General features: G+C 36.5%; 1 protein-coding gene across 27 annotated transcripts in view; it reads left to right on the top strand.

Annotated features, from left to right (window-relative positions):
- LOC127951178 (muscleblind-like protein 1) overlaps positions 1-21095 on the top strand; it is a 49294-nt gene that overhangs the window by 11084 nt on the left and 17115 nt on the right. For 22 of the 27 annotated variants that reach the window (XM_052548910.1, XM_052548906.1, XM_052548920.1 and 19 more), the window contains exon 2: positions 7068-7668. In XM_052548910.1, the coding sequence (XP_052404870.1) occupies positions 7495-7668 (174 nt within the window). In that variant the 5' untranslated portion in view covers positions 7068-7494. Of the gene's footprint in view, positions 1-251; positions 521-7067; positions 7669-16411; positions 16566-21095 lie in introns of those variants that run through there. The other 5 variants (XM_052548926.1, XM_052548907.1, XM_052548909.1 and 2 more) reach the window with 4 other exon arrangements.

The following is a 21095-nucleotide window of genomic DNA, read 5'->3' on the forward strand; positions in this document are numbered from 1 at the left end:
AAGTCCCCTACCCCTGCGCGAGCGGCTACTTTAGACAGCGGCGAGTGTCTAATTGGTTAACTGTTGAACCTGAGAGCACTTCTCCTTTTTAACCCCCTCCCGGGTCTCACTTCCCTTCTGTTTGTTTTATGTGCGTTCCAGCGCGTGCAGGGTTTTTTCCCCTCTTATGACATAGCCACGCTCTCCACTGTCCTGCATGTAAATTACGTGTGACATGTTTAACTGCTGCTTCCTAATATGGCTCGTGCTAGATTTCAGAGCGGTAGGATCCAGTCCAGTCAGGCACCCGGACTGCACGGGGGCGTGTGTGCGAGAGCGTAACTGTCTGCGAGAGGGAGAAGAGAGGGGAGAGAGATGTTGACGCAGGTTTTCACTTCTGTCTGAGTGCGTCACTCTTCCGTGCCGCCATGTAAGTAAACGCTGAACACGCTCTCACTGCAGAGAGTAACCTATGGATTGCAGGTCTGCTCGTCGGCTGCATTGAAACGGAATCATGTAAGGAAGGATTGCTTAAGAACAGGTTATACTGACTTTTAGTGCACTTGCAAGGGTTATTGTTTCACCGTTCTGCAGAGTATTTACAAACTAATGTCGTCGCTGAGAAGTCAATGTTGATTGGTGGCATATGATTAAAGCAATTGTTTTGGTTGTTTGAAGATGGCATTTTTTTAAGCTGGGGTGAGGGTAAGAAAAATAAAGAAATGTTCTGCCAGGGTGGTCTGGCGCCAAGTCTTTGGGTTTTGTCGATGGCATGCTGTAGTTGAGAAAGTGAAAGTGCACATGCAAGCCAGTGTTGCCAAGTCCGCGGTTTTCCCGAGGAATTTGGCTACTTTAATGCTGCGGCCGCTGTTGTTATCCATGCCCGCAGGTTGAAGCGACTCCAATAACATTATATTTATCCCCTGGAATGCGAATTCTGGCAGGGAAACCCATCCAAAAACTTGTATTTTACCCCCGGAATGCAATTTTAAATTGTGGACCCCTCGAAACTTGATTGGGCTATTTTTGAGTAGATATTTTGCGGGTTTTCATGTTAACCTGGCAACCCTGATGCAAGAAACCTTCACTATATTTTGCATCAGATTCTGTTTAGACTAGCTCTAAATCGCAGATGTAAACTTTGAATTCTGATGGATTGTAAAGTTGATGTAAAAGTATTCTTGTAAATTAATTGTTGGTTTAATCCCATATGCTAGCTGGTAAACAACTATTGAGATGATAAATGTGTTGCACCTGCGCCAGGTATCGTTATAGCACATCTGGTTGTTCATCATGTTTTTTGTCTAGCCAACATTCTTGCATTTTTATCGTCTTCACGTTTTATTTGGGGTGTTTTTGCATGCAAATGTGCCTGTTGTTTTTAATGCCACTAATAAAATATATCTGATGGCGGCTGCGTGTTGGATGTGTCGAGATTTGTTTGTACGTTCAACTTCTAGAGAACGTACTCACAAAAAATTACTTATTGTTTTGATAAATTCCCAACTCTTATCAAACTGAATTGTTGACTATTATTATTTGAGTAGATAATAAATGGTATGTCAAAAATAATTAACATTTGACCTCTCCAATTCACACAGCTTTGTAAAACATTTAGCGCTGTGCTTGTTTCTGGGTTACTGGGTAGAAGGGCTTTTGCTTGAAGCTTTGTGCTATGTAACCATGGTGATGATACTATTTTCAACCCTTTTCAACATGGCAATCATCACCTACACACATCTGAGTCAAGCGATGGAAGGCTGTGGTTTAGATAACCATCTCCGTTTGCCTGCACACCTTTCTGATCAAGCCCTCCACCCAGATTCAGGCCAGTTCCTTTATGCATTAATGCTCGAAAACAAAAACAAAAATGCTGATTTGGGTTCGGCTGAAATTGGCGAAATTGTAATCAGCATTTTAGAACATCCACATGATGCCTGATTCCAGATCAGGTGCATTTTGAATTGCATATTGACATCATCAAATCGATTCTTTGCCTTAGTTAAATTCTCAAGGTATGCCTTAAAGGGATAGTTCACCCAAAAATGAAAATCCTGTCATCATTCACTCTCAATCTGTTTGTTTCTTCTGCTGAGCACAAAATAGATATTTTGAAGAATTTGAGTAACCAAAGAGTTGATGGTAGCCATTTGCTTCCATAATGTGAAAATTGTTTTATAAAATACTATGAAAGTCAATGGCTACCGTAACCACATTCTTCATAATTTACTTATAAGTTTATAGTTTTGAGGATTTTTCTGAAATAACTAACAGATTTGTTCATGAAAGTTTAGTGCTATGGTTTGATCATAAAAAAAAGTGGTGATGTGCATCATACAACCTTAATTTTGTGGTTTTTACAAGGTTGGGCTATAAGGTTCTTGGGTTTAATGGTTCTTTGGAGATTTAAAGAAGTTGAAGATCAGCGGATTGGGTTTTTTAAAGCAACAAAAGCTTTATGCAGGTGTATCCTATATAAAGTTATTTTTGGAACCTATAAAAGTTCTATGACATCATACTGTATGACATCATACAGTTAGTTTTGCAGTTCTCTATCCTTCCATTTATAAAAGTGTTGGTACAGCTCACTAATGACACACTTTTACACATTTGCAGCCTTAAATGGTAACAATTTCCCATATGCTCAGGATGTAGCTAGTTTGTTTACAGATGTGATTTAAAATCTCCATCAAACAGTACTTTTTTTAATATGAATACTCTGCATATTTGAAGTGTCAAAGCTCTGTGCAGGGAGAGTATTTTTTTTCCGTTTCCTAGACACAGACTAATCTAAGACTGATTTGAACCTTTCATTATAATTCCTGCATTTAAAAGGCTGGTCTTTAATATTGCACGGCTGTTGAATTACAAACAGAGCCACAGGAAATCAAATGTTCAATCAAGCATTTCTCACTGGCAGGAGCATATTAGAGAGGAGTACAGACGTAAATAAAGCCATAAGCCCAAAGTGCAAAAACAATGCACACTTAATATCTCATTCATGTGAATCATTGAAATAGTTTCCATGTCTGAAAAGAGAACATAACATCCAGTTCTCCTCCCAGTGGCAAAAATGGTTGACTTTTTAATGGGCTTTGATTGGCACACTTCCAGATCGTTCTCTCTCTCCCTCACTATCGGTCTTATTTTCTCTCCTTGTTTGACCTTGCAGCAACTTCTAAGAATTGTTATTCCACTGCAAAGGATTGTGGGAGAGATACGGTGACATAATAGCCAAATAATTTAACTAAAAGAAAAGACTAAAGAAACAGCATTATTATGTTCAAGTGAAGACGAGGATCGTTAAGTAGAATCCAAGTCCGAGCATGAATTTCCTTTAATTGTCATGGTGATTATTCCTCTTCTCGGTAAACACAGATAACGCAGGCATGAGATCAGGATCATGCTGCAAGCCTCATGGATTCACGTTATCCAGAGCGATCATTTTCTTTTCATTTCACAAAATCATTTAGCCTGTTTGGGGTATTCAGTGTTCCCAGGATCCAGTCTTATCGGATTAAAATATTTCATTACATAAACAGGGCTGTGCTTTTTGTGTGTGTGTGTGTGAGTGTGTTTGTGTGTGTTGTGGACATTTGTGTCTTTTAAAGTTCATTGCGTGTACACATGCGTGTGTTTTTGTTTTATAGTGTACTTCCACAATAATTTTTCAGCATGTATTTAATATAATTATGAATTTTAATTATTTGTTTCTGCTGAAAAATACTTATTCAATTATTTATTTCCTTTTTTTTTTAGATTTTACATTTTTTTTGTATATGGTTAGTGTTGCTCCCACATGCAGACCTTTTTGCCAAGAAATTCAGACTTCAGGTTTTTAGCAGTTTGTTGTGGATGGTTATTAAGTATTTTGTATTTGTATCTTGGTTACTTTTTATGGTGGTTTCTTACTGTTCCAATTCAAAAGAGGCCATTTTCAAGTCTCAATGATATTCTGGTCTCTAAATATGACTCATTGTATGAGAAACTTTGTAATTTCTGTTAATTTCTTTTCTTTTGTTAATGCAACTGCTAATACCAAGCTAGCACAATTTTAATAACAATAACTTGGAGTAGCTATGTCATAAGTTTTTTTTTTTTTTTTTTGGTAAAGGTGTTTTCTCTCACCCGCTCTCATACAGAGCTGCTGCTCTTAACTGGCATGTGGCCGAGAAACATTGCTTCATCTCTTCCTATTATTGGCTCACCGCGAGTCGTGCAATACTTCAGAGGAACAGGAAATGACCTCGCCGTTCACTTTCCACCTTCTCAGTCTCTGTTAAACGATATGTTTAAGCTCTTAGCTGTAGTTGTGATTTTGATTGGTTTTCCTCAAGCTGGACTGAAACTTCAGATTGTGAAGGGCTTCTTTGTATGTGTGTGTGTGTTTGTGTAAGAGAGCCCAGTGTGTGTGTCACTGAGGTGTGTGTTGGGCCAGGAATGTGTGTGACAATGTTTTATTTGCTCGGACTGACAGTATTGTGCATTTCTGGCATTTTTAGGAGTGTGAAGGATTTATGCAGCTGGTGAGAGTCTAATAGAGAATGAGTGACAGAGAGAGATAGTGAGATAAAGTGGAGGATGGGCTACGTTCCAATTCTACTCATGCTATCTGGCCTAAATAGTATGCAAGATTAGTATAATTCCAGTGAATTGCGCATTTTCTGTATGCATGAAACACCTGGATAATCTACTTTATCTACCAAAATATGCAGTATGCAGTATAATATGCTTTGAATATTGAGTCTCCTACGGTGATGCACCCAACTTAATCAGTTTTTACATGACACTGGATCCAAAATGTAAAATGTTTATTTCTGGGACAATAACCACCGGACATTGCTAGCTGAAGTAAACAGATGTCATGTGAAAGCCTCATGGAGTTCATGTGCTGATAATGTGGCATGATATAGTTTGAACTGCTTGTTGTTGCAGAATGCATTCCATTTCACATGCTATTTTAAAAGAAATATTAAGAGTTATACAGTATGTAGATGATTCTTCTTCAGTTAGGGGAACTTTTCTGTCCCATAGGATGATTTAAAAAAAATAATCTTTCTAGTTTTAAAGGATACATTTAAAGGGTAAATGATATTATTATCTTTATTTGTTTTAGGGTTTTTTCGTTTTTAAGCTTGATTCGCTTTTTCAGTAAATGTAATTATTGTTTTTTGTGTGAATTTCTTTTTTTTTTTTTTTTTTTTTCATAGTTTTAAATAGAAGTTTGAAATAATTTCAGTACCCAAACTTTTAACCTTACATTTATAAAATATTTAAAACCAGGAAAATTCTTCTTTGCCCCTTTTCCTAAATTAATTAGATATATATATATATATATTTGTATTTATGTTTAATGTGTAAGTTTATTAGATGGTTTATAATTTTTAAAGATAGTAATATAAAAACTTGAGTCAATCAGTTATACAGTAGTCAGCATTTGAAGTTCATCAAAGTTGTCCTAAGACAAGAACGCATTTTGGATTTCGTTTTTAGTACAACTTTGATCCACTTCAAATGTTGACCAGTGTATACACACACACACACACACACACACAAACATACTATACAAACTGGCTGCAACTGGCTGCATATATATATATATATATATATATATATATATATATATATATATATATATATATATATAATTTACTTATTTATTTTTATTTTTTTAATAAATTTTATTTAAAAAATTATGTATTTTTTTTTTTATAAATAAATATAAATATTGCTATAATTTATAAATATTTATTTATTTATATATATATATATATTTTTCAGGTAGTCAGAAACACCTCTAATTCAGTTCTGTTCAGTTGGTGAAGAGTTAAAGCTGGTGTGAAAGGATCTAATCACAGTAGGGTTGGGCTGATACACAATGCCATCGCCGATGGCCGATAGACATCACAATGTTGCGCCGACATCGTGATGCCTTCCCCAACGCCCCTTTTTGAATGCACAATCGCTTACTTTCACTATGACTTTTGAGATTCGCGAACACACGTACTCTACTTATACTATGGAGTGGCTGTACTTACCACACATTTTATAAGATTATATGTTGGTTGTTGGTACTGAGGATCTGCAAATCTTTCGCCATCGTCCTCCGTCATCTCTCCTCACACAGTCTACATCGGACTATAAGTTGTCGTGTTGTGCCGTGCCGCATCAGCTAAAGACTTCTACACTGGACGCGACAAAGCGACCGTTGAAAATCATTCGAAATTTCTGTCAGCACGTCATAAATAGAACGCGGCAGTCGTTTACTGTCGGGGTTTAGTTGTAGACTCGGTGTTAAGGTGCGGTCACACTAGCCTTTTAACGTGCAAAATTATTTTGGATGCTACTGCGAATATGGGCGGGAGCAAGATATAACGGTTTCCCCTCAGTTATCACAACATGGGTTAATCTGTGCTTTTACTGTGTCTTTGGCGACGACGTCGAAAGCGTCTTATTATATTGTACTCTGTCTCTCTCTATCTATAAATATATATACACTAAACAAGAAAAAAATATCTAGAACGTGTCCTCATTCAAATGTGCCATCTGTTCCTTTTTCCATTGACACTGCGAACCATGCAGCTTCTTTTTTTATTATATTTTAAATATGTATTATATAAAATAGGATGCTGCGCTACGGCTAAAATTAGCACTTCATTTTTTTTTTTCTGTTCAGAGAGGTCACACAGTGACGTATCGATCATCTACTGTTTCACACGACTTCACGTGATGCGAATTCGCAGGTCAGAGTTTACCAAACTTGAGCTTTCGAATGCAGTGAAATGTGACATTTTTCACATGAGCCTGCGTTTCCGGTCTGACGCATTCGCATGCATATGAATGGAAGTCAATGGAACAAAAAGTGCAGTGTGACCGCCCCTTTAGGAATCATTAGTTGTTTTCCCTTATAAGGATTCACGCTTCAGGCACACCTCCCCCAATCCCCCCATCACATCACAATGTTTCACTGTAGACATCGTCTCATGCCAAATTTGAAGACATTTCCCAACCGTAAATCACAAACTGGTTTGCTGAAGAGTCCTTTCGGAAGGTCTTTCTAAGCTGTTCTGTGGTTTTGTGTGTTGCAGGTGGGTACTGAGTATCGTGCCCTCTCTTGCGTCTGCCGCTGCTTGGACCTGCTTATAGTACCAGCCTCAGCTTTCCTGCCTGCTTGCTGCCCACATCAGTGAAAGGACTGCTCGCACAACCCCACAATCTCTGTGACCCCGAACGACCCCTACACAAACACACAGAGCTGAAGTGGGCACTGTTGAATCAGCCAATAAGATTCAAGGATTTTGCTTTGGGATCCATTACTGCAGTTCTCTTTTTCATACAGTAGCAGCAACATTTTTTTTTTCTCTTTTTGCTTTGGCCTGGTGTGCATCGGCAAGGAAAGAGGAGCTTAATGATCTAAGAAGAAAAGGAACATTCTCAGAAGGACAAACACAAGCACACCCAAAGCACTTTGGGATATTAGGGATTGAAGTTTGCTTGCCACTAAAGCGTGTTGAGATGGCGATGAACATGGCTCACATGCGGGACACGAAATGGCTGACGCTGGAGGTGTGTCGGGAGTTTCAGCGGGGAACATGCGCTCGCTCCGATGCTGAGTGCAAGTTTGCACATCCCGCCAAGAGCTGCCAGGTGGAGAACGGGAGAGTCATCGCGTGCTTTGACTCACTGAAGGTAAGAAACACCTCAGACTTGAACGTTACTGCCCTGCAGGTAGTTCGGGTGTATAGATTTATGCCAACAAAATTCATTTCAATTTCTGGCTGAAATCGTTCTTGTCTGATCTTTCTTAAGTGAGTATGTCCACTTTTGGTCAAATTATTATTATTATTATTATTATTAATAATAATAATAATAAAAAAATTTGTATTATTGTTTTATTTGTATTATATATGGAAAAGACAGGGAAATATAAGGAAAGGCCGGACTAAAATATTTCGCATGCTAGGCTAATTTGTCATCGCCTGCATTAGTATGCCCACTTTTGGTCAAATTATTATATTCATAATTTTATTTTTATTATGTATTTTAATTTAATTTTTCTTATTTTCATCTCTACATTTTTTTTTTTTTTATTGGTTGCTCTTATTTTTGACAAATTATTTTTACATGTATTATTTTCTATATGTCTGTGTGTGTGTGTTTCATTTCTGACCTTTTATTATTTTATTTTTAATGTCTTATTATTGTTTATGTTTTGTTATTGTTATTTATTTACCATTGTTGACACATTCTTTTTATGGCTATGGTGGTTGAGAAAGGACAGAAAAGGCAGAGCGGGAAGAGAAGTAAAAATTAAAGATGTTGCCCACATGGACAGGATTAAAGGGTTACTCCACCCCAAAATGAAAATGTTGTCATTAATCACTTAGCCCTGTCGTTCCAAACCCGTTTAAGCTTAGTTTGTTTTTGGAACACAATTTAAGATATTTTGGATGAAATCTGGGGGGCTTGTGACTGTCCCATAGACTGCCAAAAAGTATTCTCATTGCTTCATAACATTACAGTTGAACCACTGATGGCAGATGGATTGTTCTGATGATGTCTTTCATACTTTTCTGGACGTTGACGGTGTCATTTACTTGGCAGTTAATGGGACAGTCATAAGCCTCCCTGTTTTCATCCAAAATATCTTAAATTGTGTTCCAAAGAAGAACTGAGCTTTTACGGGTTTGGAACGACATGGGGTAAGTGATTGACAACATTTTCATTTTTGGGTGGAGTAACCCTTTAATGTGTCAAATCATGTGAGCCAACTACTAGGCCTCAACAATTTTTTGTGTTAGAGAATGGTTCCCTTTAATGCAAATGTTCAGACTTATTCATTCATTAATTATAGAAATTTTATTATATATAATGATATATACTTTACCAGGTTTTACTAGTTTACTCATTTTACTAGTCAAATAGCACTTTTATCAACATGAAAATAAGCAAGATTAGTTTCCATATTATCTGGCTGTATAAATGGCTCGGTGTTTCACCTCAGAATGACACAGCACAGGCTTTAGCCATAAATTCCTTCTTCCTACTTTGGATGTTAACATGAGCATTCCACACTATATAAAAATGTAAATCATCTGCATTGTAAAGTGCAGGGACATTTATGTGGGAATTTCTTTTACAATTGTAGTAGTCTAGACCACAATTCCTATGGGAAGAAAGTATTGGATTGGAGGCAACACACTAGCATTGTTGTCATGATTGTTATCGAAACTGATGATCACTGCCACAAAAAGAATAAGCCTCGACCTTTATATGATAGGAATCCTTAATGTTCTGCATAGAAAAGTTCCTGCAAACTCTTAAAGTTGTGATACATTTCAACAATGTTCAAATCCAAGTCTCTCACAGAAGACGACTAAACATAAACTGATTATTCTGTGCTTTGCTGCCTTGTAATAACACACTGAATCTCTGATGTTTGGACAAGACCGGCTGAGGTCTCAGCTCTTTTCTGCAGCTTTGGTTCAGTTCCTCATTTGGTCGAGTCAAAGAGACACTCGGAAACCACCAGAACCCGAGCCTGGATGAGTAAGAGGACATTCAGCTCTCAAAACTGAAGGTTCTGGTGATTTGCCGTTCACGATAATGCGTTTCATTTAATGTTGATAATTGTATAGCTATATTGTTTTTTTAAACCCCTCGACTGTTCAGCACAAAACCACTGGTGATAATACAAATCCCAAAAATATGAGCTCATATACAGAGAGGCCGCTCACAGAAGCTAATGCGTGTGTTTCTGTCATTCCCGTTTCCCGTCCTGAGGTCTGCTCTCTTCAGATCCAAATCCTTTATGATGAACAGCCTGATACCAGCCAGTAACTCCACAGAGATCTGATCCTCCTCCATGATCCCTCTGCTTTCCCCTCTAATAACACCAAAAACCACATCCATCAGTGAGGACCCCAAGACTGGCCCTCTCAGAAAGACAGAGAAGTCTGTTATGCCTAGCAGAAGAAACTAGGGTCCTGCCATTTAGATACATGAATTGTTTGGTGAGGGATAACAGATATTTTATTAGATGGACACTTGTTCATTTATCTCTTATTATTTCATATGAAAGTCACAATGTTCTGACGATAAATTATAAACACTGCTAATGTGAATTTGATAAGTGTTGCTGTTTTGTTTAATTATTAGCTTGTAATATGTTTAAGTGATTAACAATTAGTATTTTATATTTTATAATTGGCATCATATTTTATATAAAGTAAAACAAGCATCTTAAAACATTTCTTATATAACGTATAACTTATTTAAAAGAAATAAATGTAAAACAAACAAATATTTATAAATGATCAAAAGTTTTTTTCACTTATTTTTTATTTTATTTTTTCTGAAGAAGATGTGAGCTGGACATTTCTGCAGTTGCTAAGTTGTTTACAACATTTTAGAGTGTTGTTAAGGTGTGCTGGGTGGTTGCTAGGGTATTGCTAGTTGGTTGCTAGGTTGTTAATATGGGTGTTTTCCTTTATCTATGGGTTTTCCCCTTTTTTATCTTCCATCAAAGACACACTTTTCCTCATTAATCCACATAATCTGATGTATCATTCATGTTCGTAGCACAAATGAAATGAGATTTGCAAACCATCTAATCCAACACATGAGCTATAATAATAGTGATTTGTCTTAGCATGCATGTCTAAAAGGTTTTTCCAGTTTACGCCTTATGCTTTGATAAATGAATTATGGCCTATGTCACATCTGTCCAGAAGGAGCTCCTGTGAAGTTCCACTAATCCATTATTCTGGTTCACGTCGACCAGTGTTTGGCTTAGTGTGGAGTTACTAAATTATTCATAAAACTAAATATATTTAAATATTAAAAAGACCACATGTGCTGAATTATTAAAATGTTTAAATTTGCTGAAATATTAAAAACGTCAGTTATGAGTTTATTAGGTGTTCAGTTTTATCACCAGGACTTTGCAAACAACTCCACGTACTGTAAGTGTGTGTGTGTGTGTGTGTGTGTGCGCGCATGACCACTTCCTTCCAGAGCAGTAGGGAATGCCACTTTGTAATTTTCCATCTATTTTTACACGGCAGGAGAAAAGCAAATACACACACAGACACTGGCAGGGGGGGTTCAAGTTAAATCTCAGGTCTGCTGGGAAACCTTGGCAATGTTTCAGATGTTCCCCTCCACAGACACACACTCACTCATTCACACATACATACACACAGAGACATTTGTTTATATTGGACACATGCAGTAGTCGAGACCCTTTCCAAAATATACAGCATTTACAAAAACCCACTATAGGTTGAAAATAATAGCATGCATGTTTTATCCAATCATATTAGAATAGATTAGATTTTTTTTTCTCTTATGCTCACCAAGGCTGCATTTATCATCAAAAATACATTCATTTTGTTAAATATTGTTACAATTTAAACGAAGTGTTTTCTGTTTTAATATATTTGAAATCTAATTCAAAAAAAAATTTAATTTAAGAAATTAGATTTCAAATACGTGATGACAAATCAGGATTTTATGAAAACTTCTGTATAATGTTTTTGTGGAATCCAATATACAAGTTCAGAAGAACAGCGTTATTGTTTTTCACTTGAAACCTTTGTAACATTTATAAATGTCTTTGCTGTTGCTTTTGATCAGTTTAATGCTGTCTTGCTGAATAAAAGTATTAATGGTTTATATATTAAATATAATAAACATTAATTCGTTGCCCTTTTGTTTTGAACCTAATAAATGCAAACTAAAGGACAAGAACATTTGTTACTCCACAGCTCTGGTAGAGCCACAGTACAGTTCACAGGAAGAGTGAAAAACAGATGAACTCTGAACACGTGTTTTGCGTCAGACGACTTGAGTCATATGAGAAGATCTACTGTGAATAAATGCCACTGAGAGTCGTGAATCTAGTGCCTCATGTGCTTGTGTGCGTCTCAGAGAGCAAGAGAGGTAAAGATCTAAAGAAATTGTTTCAGTGCAGATGTGGACAGAAGAACATTGTCTAGTGTGTGTGTGTGTGTGTGTGTGACAGCTCTTTTGGCCATGTTGAATCGTGCTGGCTGGATGAAAAGCACACTGTGAGGCTGCTGACGCTGACTGCCATGGGCCAAAGTCCACACGAACACACACACACACACACACACACACACACACACACACACACACACACACACACACAGCTCAGCTTTATCTATCACCGTTCCATCTGACAGAATGATAGATCTGTTATCTCTGCCTGTATAAATATTGCCAGACTGACAGAGAGAAAGAGCGAATGTGACAACAAAGTAAATAAAACCAACAGAAAAGAAGTACTTTAATATGAAGGAAAAAGGAGCCTGTAAAAAATAACAGTGATTTTCAGAGAGAGAGAGAGGAATGGCTATGGATTTGGTGCTGTTTTACACTTGCTCCGAGCAAAATGGAAGATCATAGAGTGGAAAAGTGGCTGGTGAGTGAAGCTGACGTGGGTGAGAGATGTTAGAGCCGGCTGGCCAGTTTCCTCATCTTTTAACGAGAAACAGACCAGCCATATGGCTCACAGAGCCAAGATGGCCACTGCACAGGTTTTGGCGGGAACAGAGAAACAGGAAGATCTAACTGTGGGTCAAAACGGGCCATATATGTGCATCTTCATCCATGAAAACACCTCGTTGTGAGGCCAAAAACATGTGACTTTATGTAAATGTGTGGTATGCATTTGAAACTTTGAAGTGGAAAAAAGTTTTTGTCATGTTTAATGTCGTCATTTCCGCTTTGAGCCCATTTTTTAGAAGAGAAAAAATCTTTACAGACTTTTGACGGAAGTTAATGTAGGTCCCATTTTACACGTTAAATCTGTTTCATGTAGTGGTTTTATGTATGTCACTGCTTTATGAGGGCAGCTCTCAGCTTAACGATTAGAGCAGACCGTGGATGGCCTTCTTTTAGATGATATAATTAGAACAGGTATCACATGACCAGGCATCTAAAACACCCTGGTGCAGACAAACACACACACTCATCCAAAAACACAACACAAATAGGTATCTAGGCTTTCAACAGTGCATTTGCATATCATGCAAATCATTTGACTGAATATAGTCAAATATGCATTCCCTTCCCAGCAGCCCTCATGAGTTCAAATCCGACAAGACAGGTGAAGTGGAGATCAACCAGTAGTAGGGAGGACCAGTACTCCCGTTTAACACTTATCTCTCCATTTTGGCCTGAGTTAGTGCAATTATGCAACTTACCAGAGGGGTCTTCTCAGATTAATGGCACTGTTTGCTGGTACACAACCGCACTTCAATTGAATTCTGGTTTATTTGTTGCCTACAGACTACATTTAGTCTAATGAACTGAATTAAATAATGGCAGATTTATCTGTTGTTATGATTATCATTAATAAATGTAATTAATTTAGTTTGCAGGTTTGACGTGTGCAACATAAAGTTTAAGAATTATTTTCAGCTATTTGAATTAACGTAATGTAACTTAGATTTTAAAAGGTACAATATGTAAGATTTTTGTAATAAAATATCCAAAAACCACTTGCGCAGTGTTATAGATTTCATGCAGCTGTGTACATGCATTATCTTTAAAGTCCCCAAAGATTTGTAAATCCAGAGAAATTCCAGTTTTTAAATAATGGATTGTCCCTGGTCATAGTCGCCTATCAATGACACGGTATCCGCGCTATCCTCGGTTTATGTTTATGAATTCTACATCAATGTTTGTGGAGAAATGCGGAAGTGTAAGTTATACTGCATGCAGCACGCCACTGTTGTGCCTTTACGTTATCATGGATCACGATTACACTTTGGTAAGTATGGAAAATTAAAAAATTTAGACATTCACCAACTGAGGCGAGAAGGCATTGGGACAAACACAGAAATAAATAGAATAAATATCGGCGTAGCATTTCCAAAATGGAGCGAACTTCGCAAAAACCTTGGACTGGACAGAGACTACGCTCGTGTGTGTTTTTATAGACAGGTAAGCAAATATCATCCGTGAAAATTATTTGTCAAAATGGCATCTCCCATCGTTCCGTGCCCCGTCATCGAGATTTGGCTTTGTTTTTGTTTTGAAAATGTGATCTCTAACGGTGAAAACTTACAATATTGTACCTTTAAGTAAAAAGAAAATGGATTCTAACTAAAATTATGTACATTATTATGACTATGGGAAAATATAGGTATCCTACATTATTACCCACAAAATACACTACTATTCGAATGTTTGGGAGCATTACGTTTAAAGAAATTATTATTTTTAATCAGCATGAATGCAATTTCTTTTAACAAAAATGATGGTGCAATTTTTAGAATGTAACCAAATCTGTAAATAAATGTGATTCTTTCGAGCTTCTGAAATATTAATTAGCACAAGTGTCACATGATCTCTTTTTTTATGTGTAATTTTGTGCCAGTAGCATCACAAAACTTGTTAAAATAATTATTGTTGTCAAACAGGTTTCTTGAACATTTCACCATTAGCTGCAAAAAAGCAACTCCCTTCAGCTTTAAGCCTGGACTTATTTAGCTGTAAGGACCTTTCAGGTTTGCCTTAGCATTCATCCATCAAGCATGAACGTGCCCTGCCCTTAAAAACTGATCATTTTCCAAAGAAAAGACAGACAGAACAAGGCATAACATGAGGACTTCAGAAGAATTAAGTTTCAAAGGCTTAATGCTGAGAAGAGAGGTCATTTGTGATTTCAGTGGTGAGGTGTGGAAGCCTGCATCTCTGGCCAATGCTACTGTGTACAGTGATGTCACTTGACATTAACGTGACTTTATGACATTTTTTGACAAAAAGCAGATGTTAATTGCATTTTAAGTGCTTTGCATTATGTATGACTATACCAGCTTTAAAACTGCAGTCTGCAAGCCCATTAGCAAAGATTTCTCACAGCTAATGGACATAATCTTTGGAGCAAGAGTTCTTGTTTTTTTTTTTTCTAGATGGTTTTTTACACATTTTTTTCCCTTTAAATGAAGGCAGCTGTGATTATATAGCAGACACATGGCTAAATGTTCCTGTCTGCTCTCTTTTCAAATTGACTCAACGGCTATGATTATTTCTGTATACATTCAATGTGTTCTCTCCCACAAGCTTGATACACCTAAGAGAAATGACAGACAACGACGGTTTAATATTTTAATGGATGCCAGCCCATTTCTGTGCAATTACCTTATGTTTTGTTGGTAACTGGAGCTCGTTTGATTTGAAGTCTCATCAGTGTTATTATTGTTTATTAGGACTAAATATAAAAATATAAAATACAAATTAGAAATGTTGCCCTGACAAATAACTGAGGTATAAGTTGAAATTCAAAAATAGCTCAAATAAAATAAATTATAAAAAACACAAACTTTTAAAATAAAAATGATAAATGTTGCCCTGGCAGCTAACTGAAATAAGTTAAAATAATAAAATAATAAAAGGACAACATTTTTTAAAATAATAATAATTAAAGCTATATAAAAATGTAAAAAATAAATACATGAAAAAGCACATAAAATTACTAAAACGTACTAAAATTAAAATGAACTGAAAAATAACAATTTAAAGGCATTACAAAATATGAATAAGTACTATAATAGTAAATAATGCTAAAATATCAGTGTAATTTATTCCCAAGAAAGTTCTCCCAAGAAACTTTATGGAAGACTTGATACTGAAACAAAAATCTATCCCTAAGCTTAGAGCGAGCAACCACTGAGCAATGTTTATAGGAGCTGATCTACTGCGTCTGAAGACCTCAGCGCTTTGGAATACAGCTCCAGTGCTCAGCCAAACTCTGTCAGCTTCTACAGAAGTCTTCATGGCGGACGGGTCAATCATGTTGCACACACTCACAGCTTTAAAGAGCCCGTCATCTCTTTGACTCTGTATCAACTCCAGTGTGTTTGTGTGTGTGCTCAATCTGTCTGTATATGGCTATTTTTGACACCAAGTTACATTCCAAAGTCTGAGACCCTGAGGGTCTTTTTAGTTATGTGTGACTCGCTCTGTTTACATTTTGTTAGTGGCAAGCACAACCCTCACATCAGGGTTTCACTACACTAAACACCTATTAAAACCCAAAGCTAAACATATCTGCTACTGTGCTGAACTCTAAAGGCACTTTATTGTTCTGAGACACTAATATAAGGCTCCAGCTGTTAGATTACTCAGTCATGAAGTTAATGAGAACTCTTTAATATCTCAATTGTTTCTCCCAGGCAGCAAACAGGTTTAGTGCAGGGTTGTTGTTGTTTGTTTGTTTTTTAGGTAGTGTATGAAAAGTGATAATTATGTCTCAAACTTGCTCAGATTTGGCATGATACCAAATTCTGAGATTTCAACATGGACTCAAAAATGTCTTATAAGCTTCTTACAGAATCTAATTATATGGACTGTGCTACACTAATAACTCTGATTTCTCACTTTGTCTCTTTTTTATTATTAGATAGATAGATGGATAGATAGATCACTGAGTGGTCCTGTGAGTGTGGTAGCATTCAACAAATGTGATCCAACTCAACAAGCAGTGGAGAACAGGACTGAAGCAGTCTCACCATGTATGGAAACAGCAGCGAATGCCCTACAGCAGCCCAACCACTGTTAGTAACACACTCATGGAATGTACACTCACAGAAAACACAGACACACTGGGCATTCATTACAGAATAAATGGCTGTTTGAAAGCATAAACATGAGCGCAGTAAATCCACAGAGGACGTTTTCATTTCTGGATCACGCCATAGATACAAGCCAGCACTGGGATCTAACACACACGCACACAAAGCATGAACCTGACCAGAAGACTGAGAAAAATGTGTATCTGACATACTGTCCCAATGTGTCTTTATAACAAAATCATTCAATTCCTGCTCCCTCCTTTTCTGTCCTTTTTTTTTTTTTTGCATTATTAAAATATTTACACTAAAGAGTACTTTTGCATACTAGTGCACTACTTAAATAAAGTTTCCTCAACTGCAATGCACTCTGGGAGTCATGTGCACTGGAGGACATGCATATGAGTGTTAAACCAAAATTGGGTCCTGGAAGAGTTAGATAGGCCTCTTATCAGGAACAGCTTGACCCTGACCTACTTCAGTGTTTGTATGTGTGTGTGTGTGTGTGTGTGTGTGTGTGTGTGTGTGTGTGTGTGTGCTGGTTACCCAGCTCTATGTGTTGCTGTGAGAGAGTGATTTCATCTCTGCGTGACTCAGCTCGTAGTGGACTCTGCACTTCCTGTAGAGCTGAACAGGCTGAGTCATCAAAGCTCTTACTGATAGGAAAGGCATCATCAACCTCGACGTATCAGTCGAAATGCATTATTCATTAGCGCAGGGATCACAACACACACCATATCACATTAGCAGACAAGTTTATGTTTGTGCACATTTTATGTGCATTTTGTGTTTGTGAGGTATCGCATTAAGGTGAAATGCATATAATTACAGACATTTGTGAGGTTGTGTTTCGAAAAACACACTGATAAGCGATGGTGAAGATGTGACTAGCCCTCCGCAGACTGTTTGCACAAACCTTGTGTCTGTCGTGGTCATGGTATCCTAGCAACAGAGCCCTCTAAGCCCAGCTCATTCTGATGTGTATTTATGAAAAAGGATCGAAAACACACTGAATTCAGTTATCAAAGCCCTGGAATAATGATGAAAGAAGTCAGTTGTTGAAACATTTTTTTTATGTTTATGAATCTGATAATATATGCTTGTAAAAATATATATATATGTAGTTACTGATTATATAGCTGCTCTTCATTTTGATTGGTCAGTCGCTGCATTCTGCAGTAAATGTTTTTTATAATATAACCTAACACTAAATATAACATGTCTGTTAAACGTTATATTTGAGTCGTTTTTTTTCTTCTAGTTTTACATCTCTCATGTCATGTGGCTGTATAAAATCATTTCAAATCAATATTTCATTAGTTTATTTACTAAGAAGACACAGGGTAATATATTGTCATCTGGTCATTGTCCCAAAATAAACCCCTTCGGAGTGAAACAGGATCTCTGTGGTAGTTTAGCTTGCAGTCTCATAGGAGCTATGATTGAAATGCAATACTGTTTACTGCATTCTTAGCCGTTTATTCTGTCTAATATCTGTTTATATTAAAATAGTATGTGAAATGGTATGCAGTATGCAATAATAAACATGATAAATGTTGATATGATTCTCACTATGAACTCACTTTGTTGCATATTTTGTCCAGAAAGTGAATGAAAATGGATCAAATCGTAAATACATTTTTAATCCAAATTTGTGTAAAAATCTGTGACGACTTTTGACGATCTGATCAAATGAATATAAAAATTTTAATTTAGCTCTATTCCATTTATATATTTTTATTTTGTATATATTAAACCCTTTTATGTTCCATCTCTAATAATAATAGCTATAAAAAGTGTTGAGAGTGCAGACCACAGCTGAATTTGAGAAGTTATCAGTGGGAGAGCCCTGCACAGGACCTGAATGAGATCACCCTGACTTTGAGGGTGAAGGAGGGAGGGTGGGATAATCCCATGGAGACTGTACGGATAATCCCGGGATTATAATCCTAATCCTGTGTCACACTGGACAGCTCACATTGCTGCTAATCGGCTGTAGCGCCCTAAATCCATTGTGAACACTCTTAATCCTGTTACTGAGATCCACGTAATTCTTATGCTGATAAGATAATCATACAGAGAGTCAGTTATAGCCAGTTATAGCCTACATGTGAGCCAGCCTGTGATGTTCATGTCTGACTGAGAGTATAAAAATGCTTTTGTAAGATACGCTTCCACAAACCTGTTTTAGGTTTAGGGACCGAAAATATTATTATCTCAATAGACGTCAGTGGAAAAAGTCCCCTATCATGATAGACAAACAAACATCTGTGACTGGAAGTACACATATCCGACTGACATTAATTACTGCAGACAGCTCCGTGACCTTTGACCCCACCCTTTCACTCCGGATGAGCCAGGCGTGTGGTCGCATGAGAAATGTGTAAGTAAATCTCGACAGGCGTGAGACAAGGACAACAAACGTGCACCGTGAGAACCTTGGCGGTGTCAGAGGGGGGTGTGCAGCGAGAAAAAATAAAGAGGCTAAGAAACTGTTAACGAGAAAAGAGTTGGCACCGGCAGTCAACATGACAGCTGACCAAGATCTGACTCTCTCTCTCTGCTTCTCTCTTTCCCCGTCAACCACAAAACTGCAGTCACAGATGAAGCAATAGATGAACAAAAAAAAAACTACACTTTTCTAAGAAATATGGTGTAAAACTTGCCATCTTGATGCTAGAGTTGCTAAACTGATCTGAGTGGTTTAGTGTGCTGCTGTGTGGTTGCGATGGTGAAATGATACAAATGCAAAACAGTAGCACATTTTTCTTCAGCAAGGACCATGATTTGAGATATCATTTAAATCGTTAGCACAAAATTAGTTCATTTATTTACACGCTAAGATGTAACAGTTAGGAGTCTAAGTATGAGCAATAATATTAGCATACACTTCTAAACAAAAACAATTATGTATGGAAGCCCAATTCCAAAACAATAGAAAAAAAATCATGCTTTGGTAAATCATATTTATAAGTTTAACATAATAAATTCATGATATAAAAACGTTTTAAATACTTGAAATTATGATACAAGTCAAGATTATGAGATACAAAGTCAGTGATGCGATATAGACAAAATTGCATAAATTAGTCATAATTACAGCACTAAAAATCTAAAGTATGACATTCATAATTATGAGATAAAAAGTAAGAAATATGACTTAAAATGTAAATTATGAGATAAAAGTCATAATTAAATGACAGGGCAAGATTATTAGATACAAAGTTAATTATGAGATAAAGTCAAAATTACGACATGCAAAGTTTACATTTATAAGATAAGAGTCATCAAAAATCATGACAAAAAAAACTGTTATGACCAAAAGTTGAAATTGACAAGAAATGACAAAGTGAAATTACAAGATTCTAAGTCAATTATGAGATAAAAAGCTAAATTATGAGATGTAGTGAATTTTAAGGTGAAAAGTCAAGATTATGACAAAAAGCTGTAATTATGAGATAAAAGTCATAATTAAATGACAAAGCAAGATTATCAGATAAGTCAATTTTGAGATAAAGGTCAAAATTATGAGATGTAGTGAATTTTAAGATTAAACATTTTAAATTGACAAGAAATGATAATGCAAAATTATATGATGCTAAGTCAATTATGAGATAAAACTCAAAATGATTAATTATTAAAATCATAATTTTGACATAAAAAGTTAAAGATATACATTATTTATTTTTTTATTTTTTTACTTTTATCTAATAAAAAAAAACAATTATTATGATTTACCAAAGCATGATTTATTTTTCTTATGTGGAGGAAATGGGCTTCCATAAGAATGAATTCACTTCATTAGCGAAAATGAAGAATAGGACTTATTTCAGTAATATACAGGCACAGAATGAGGGGGAAATAGTTAGATCACTATTGAGCACTTACACACACACACACATTGTAAAACACGTCCGCCAGTAAACTGTAAGTCAGTGCAAGTACAAAGGGACTCTGTTCCTGCGGGACAACAGCGGCTGACACTATACATGAGGATGAGACCTTCCTCCATCCCTTTAAATCACACACACATTTAATATGTGCTAGGAATGTTATCCATGTTCAAGATGATGCTACAGTATATTGATACATTTTGGTCATTCAGCTGTAAAACTGAAATTTAACTTGTTTATTGTTTAAGTGAGCAATGCAAGACAAATCTAAAATGGTCATGTTATAATTAACTAAACTATTAACTAAAAACTAAGCTAATTGAATATGATGATGTATCATAAATGGACTGGGGTTTAAAGGGGGCCTTTAGAATAAAATTCTCTCTTATCCTTGTACAGTCAGCTAAACCTTTTGTAACTTGAGATGGTTGAGACTTTTTGTCTGGAATTTTAGTCCAGCTGTAAAAGGGAACGTCAGCCAGTTTACAAGGATGATAGGACACTTCTTGTTTCTTGCTTAATTCAAAGAGTTAGAGAGAGTCACGTAAAACTAAATCCAGTTGAAAGTTGACTAAGTGGATTTCAAGGATGAAAAATGCTACAAGTGTGTCTGCATGGAAGT

Source organism: Carassius gibelio, chromosome B2 (genome assembly GCF_023724105.1).
Source record: "Carassius gibelio isolate Cgi1373 ecotype wild population from Czech Republic chromosome B2, carGib1.2-hapl.c, whole genome shotgun sequence".
In the NCBI taxonomy this organism is placed as follows: Eukaryota; Metazoa; Chordata; class Actinopteri; order Cypriniformes; family Cyprinidae; genus Carassius; species Carassius gibelio.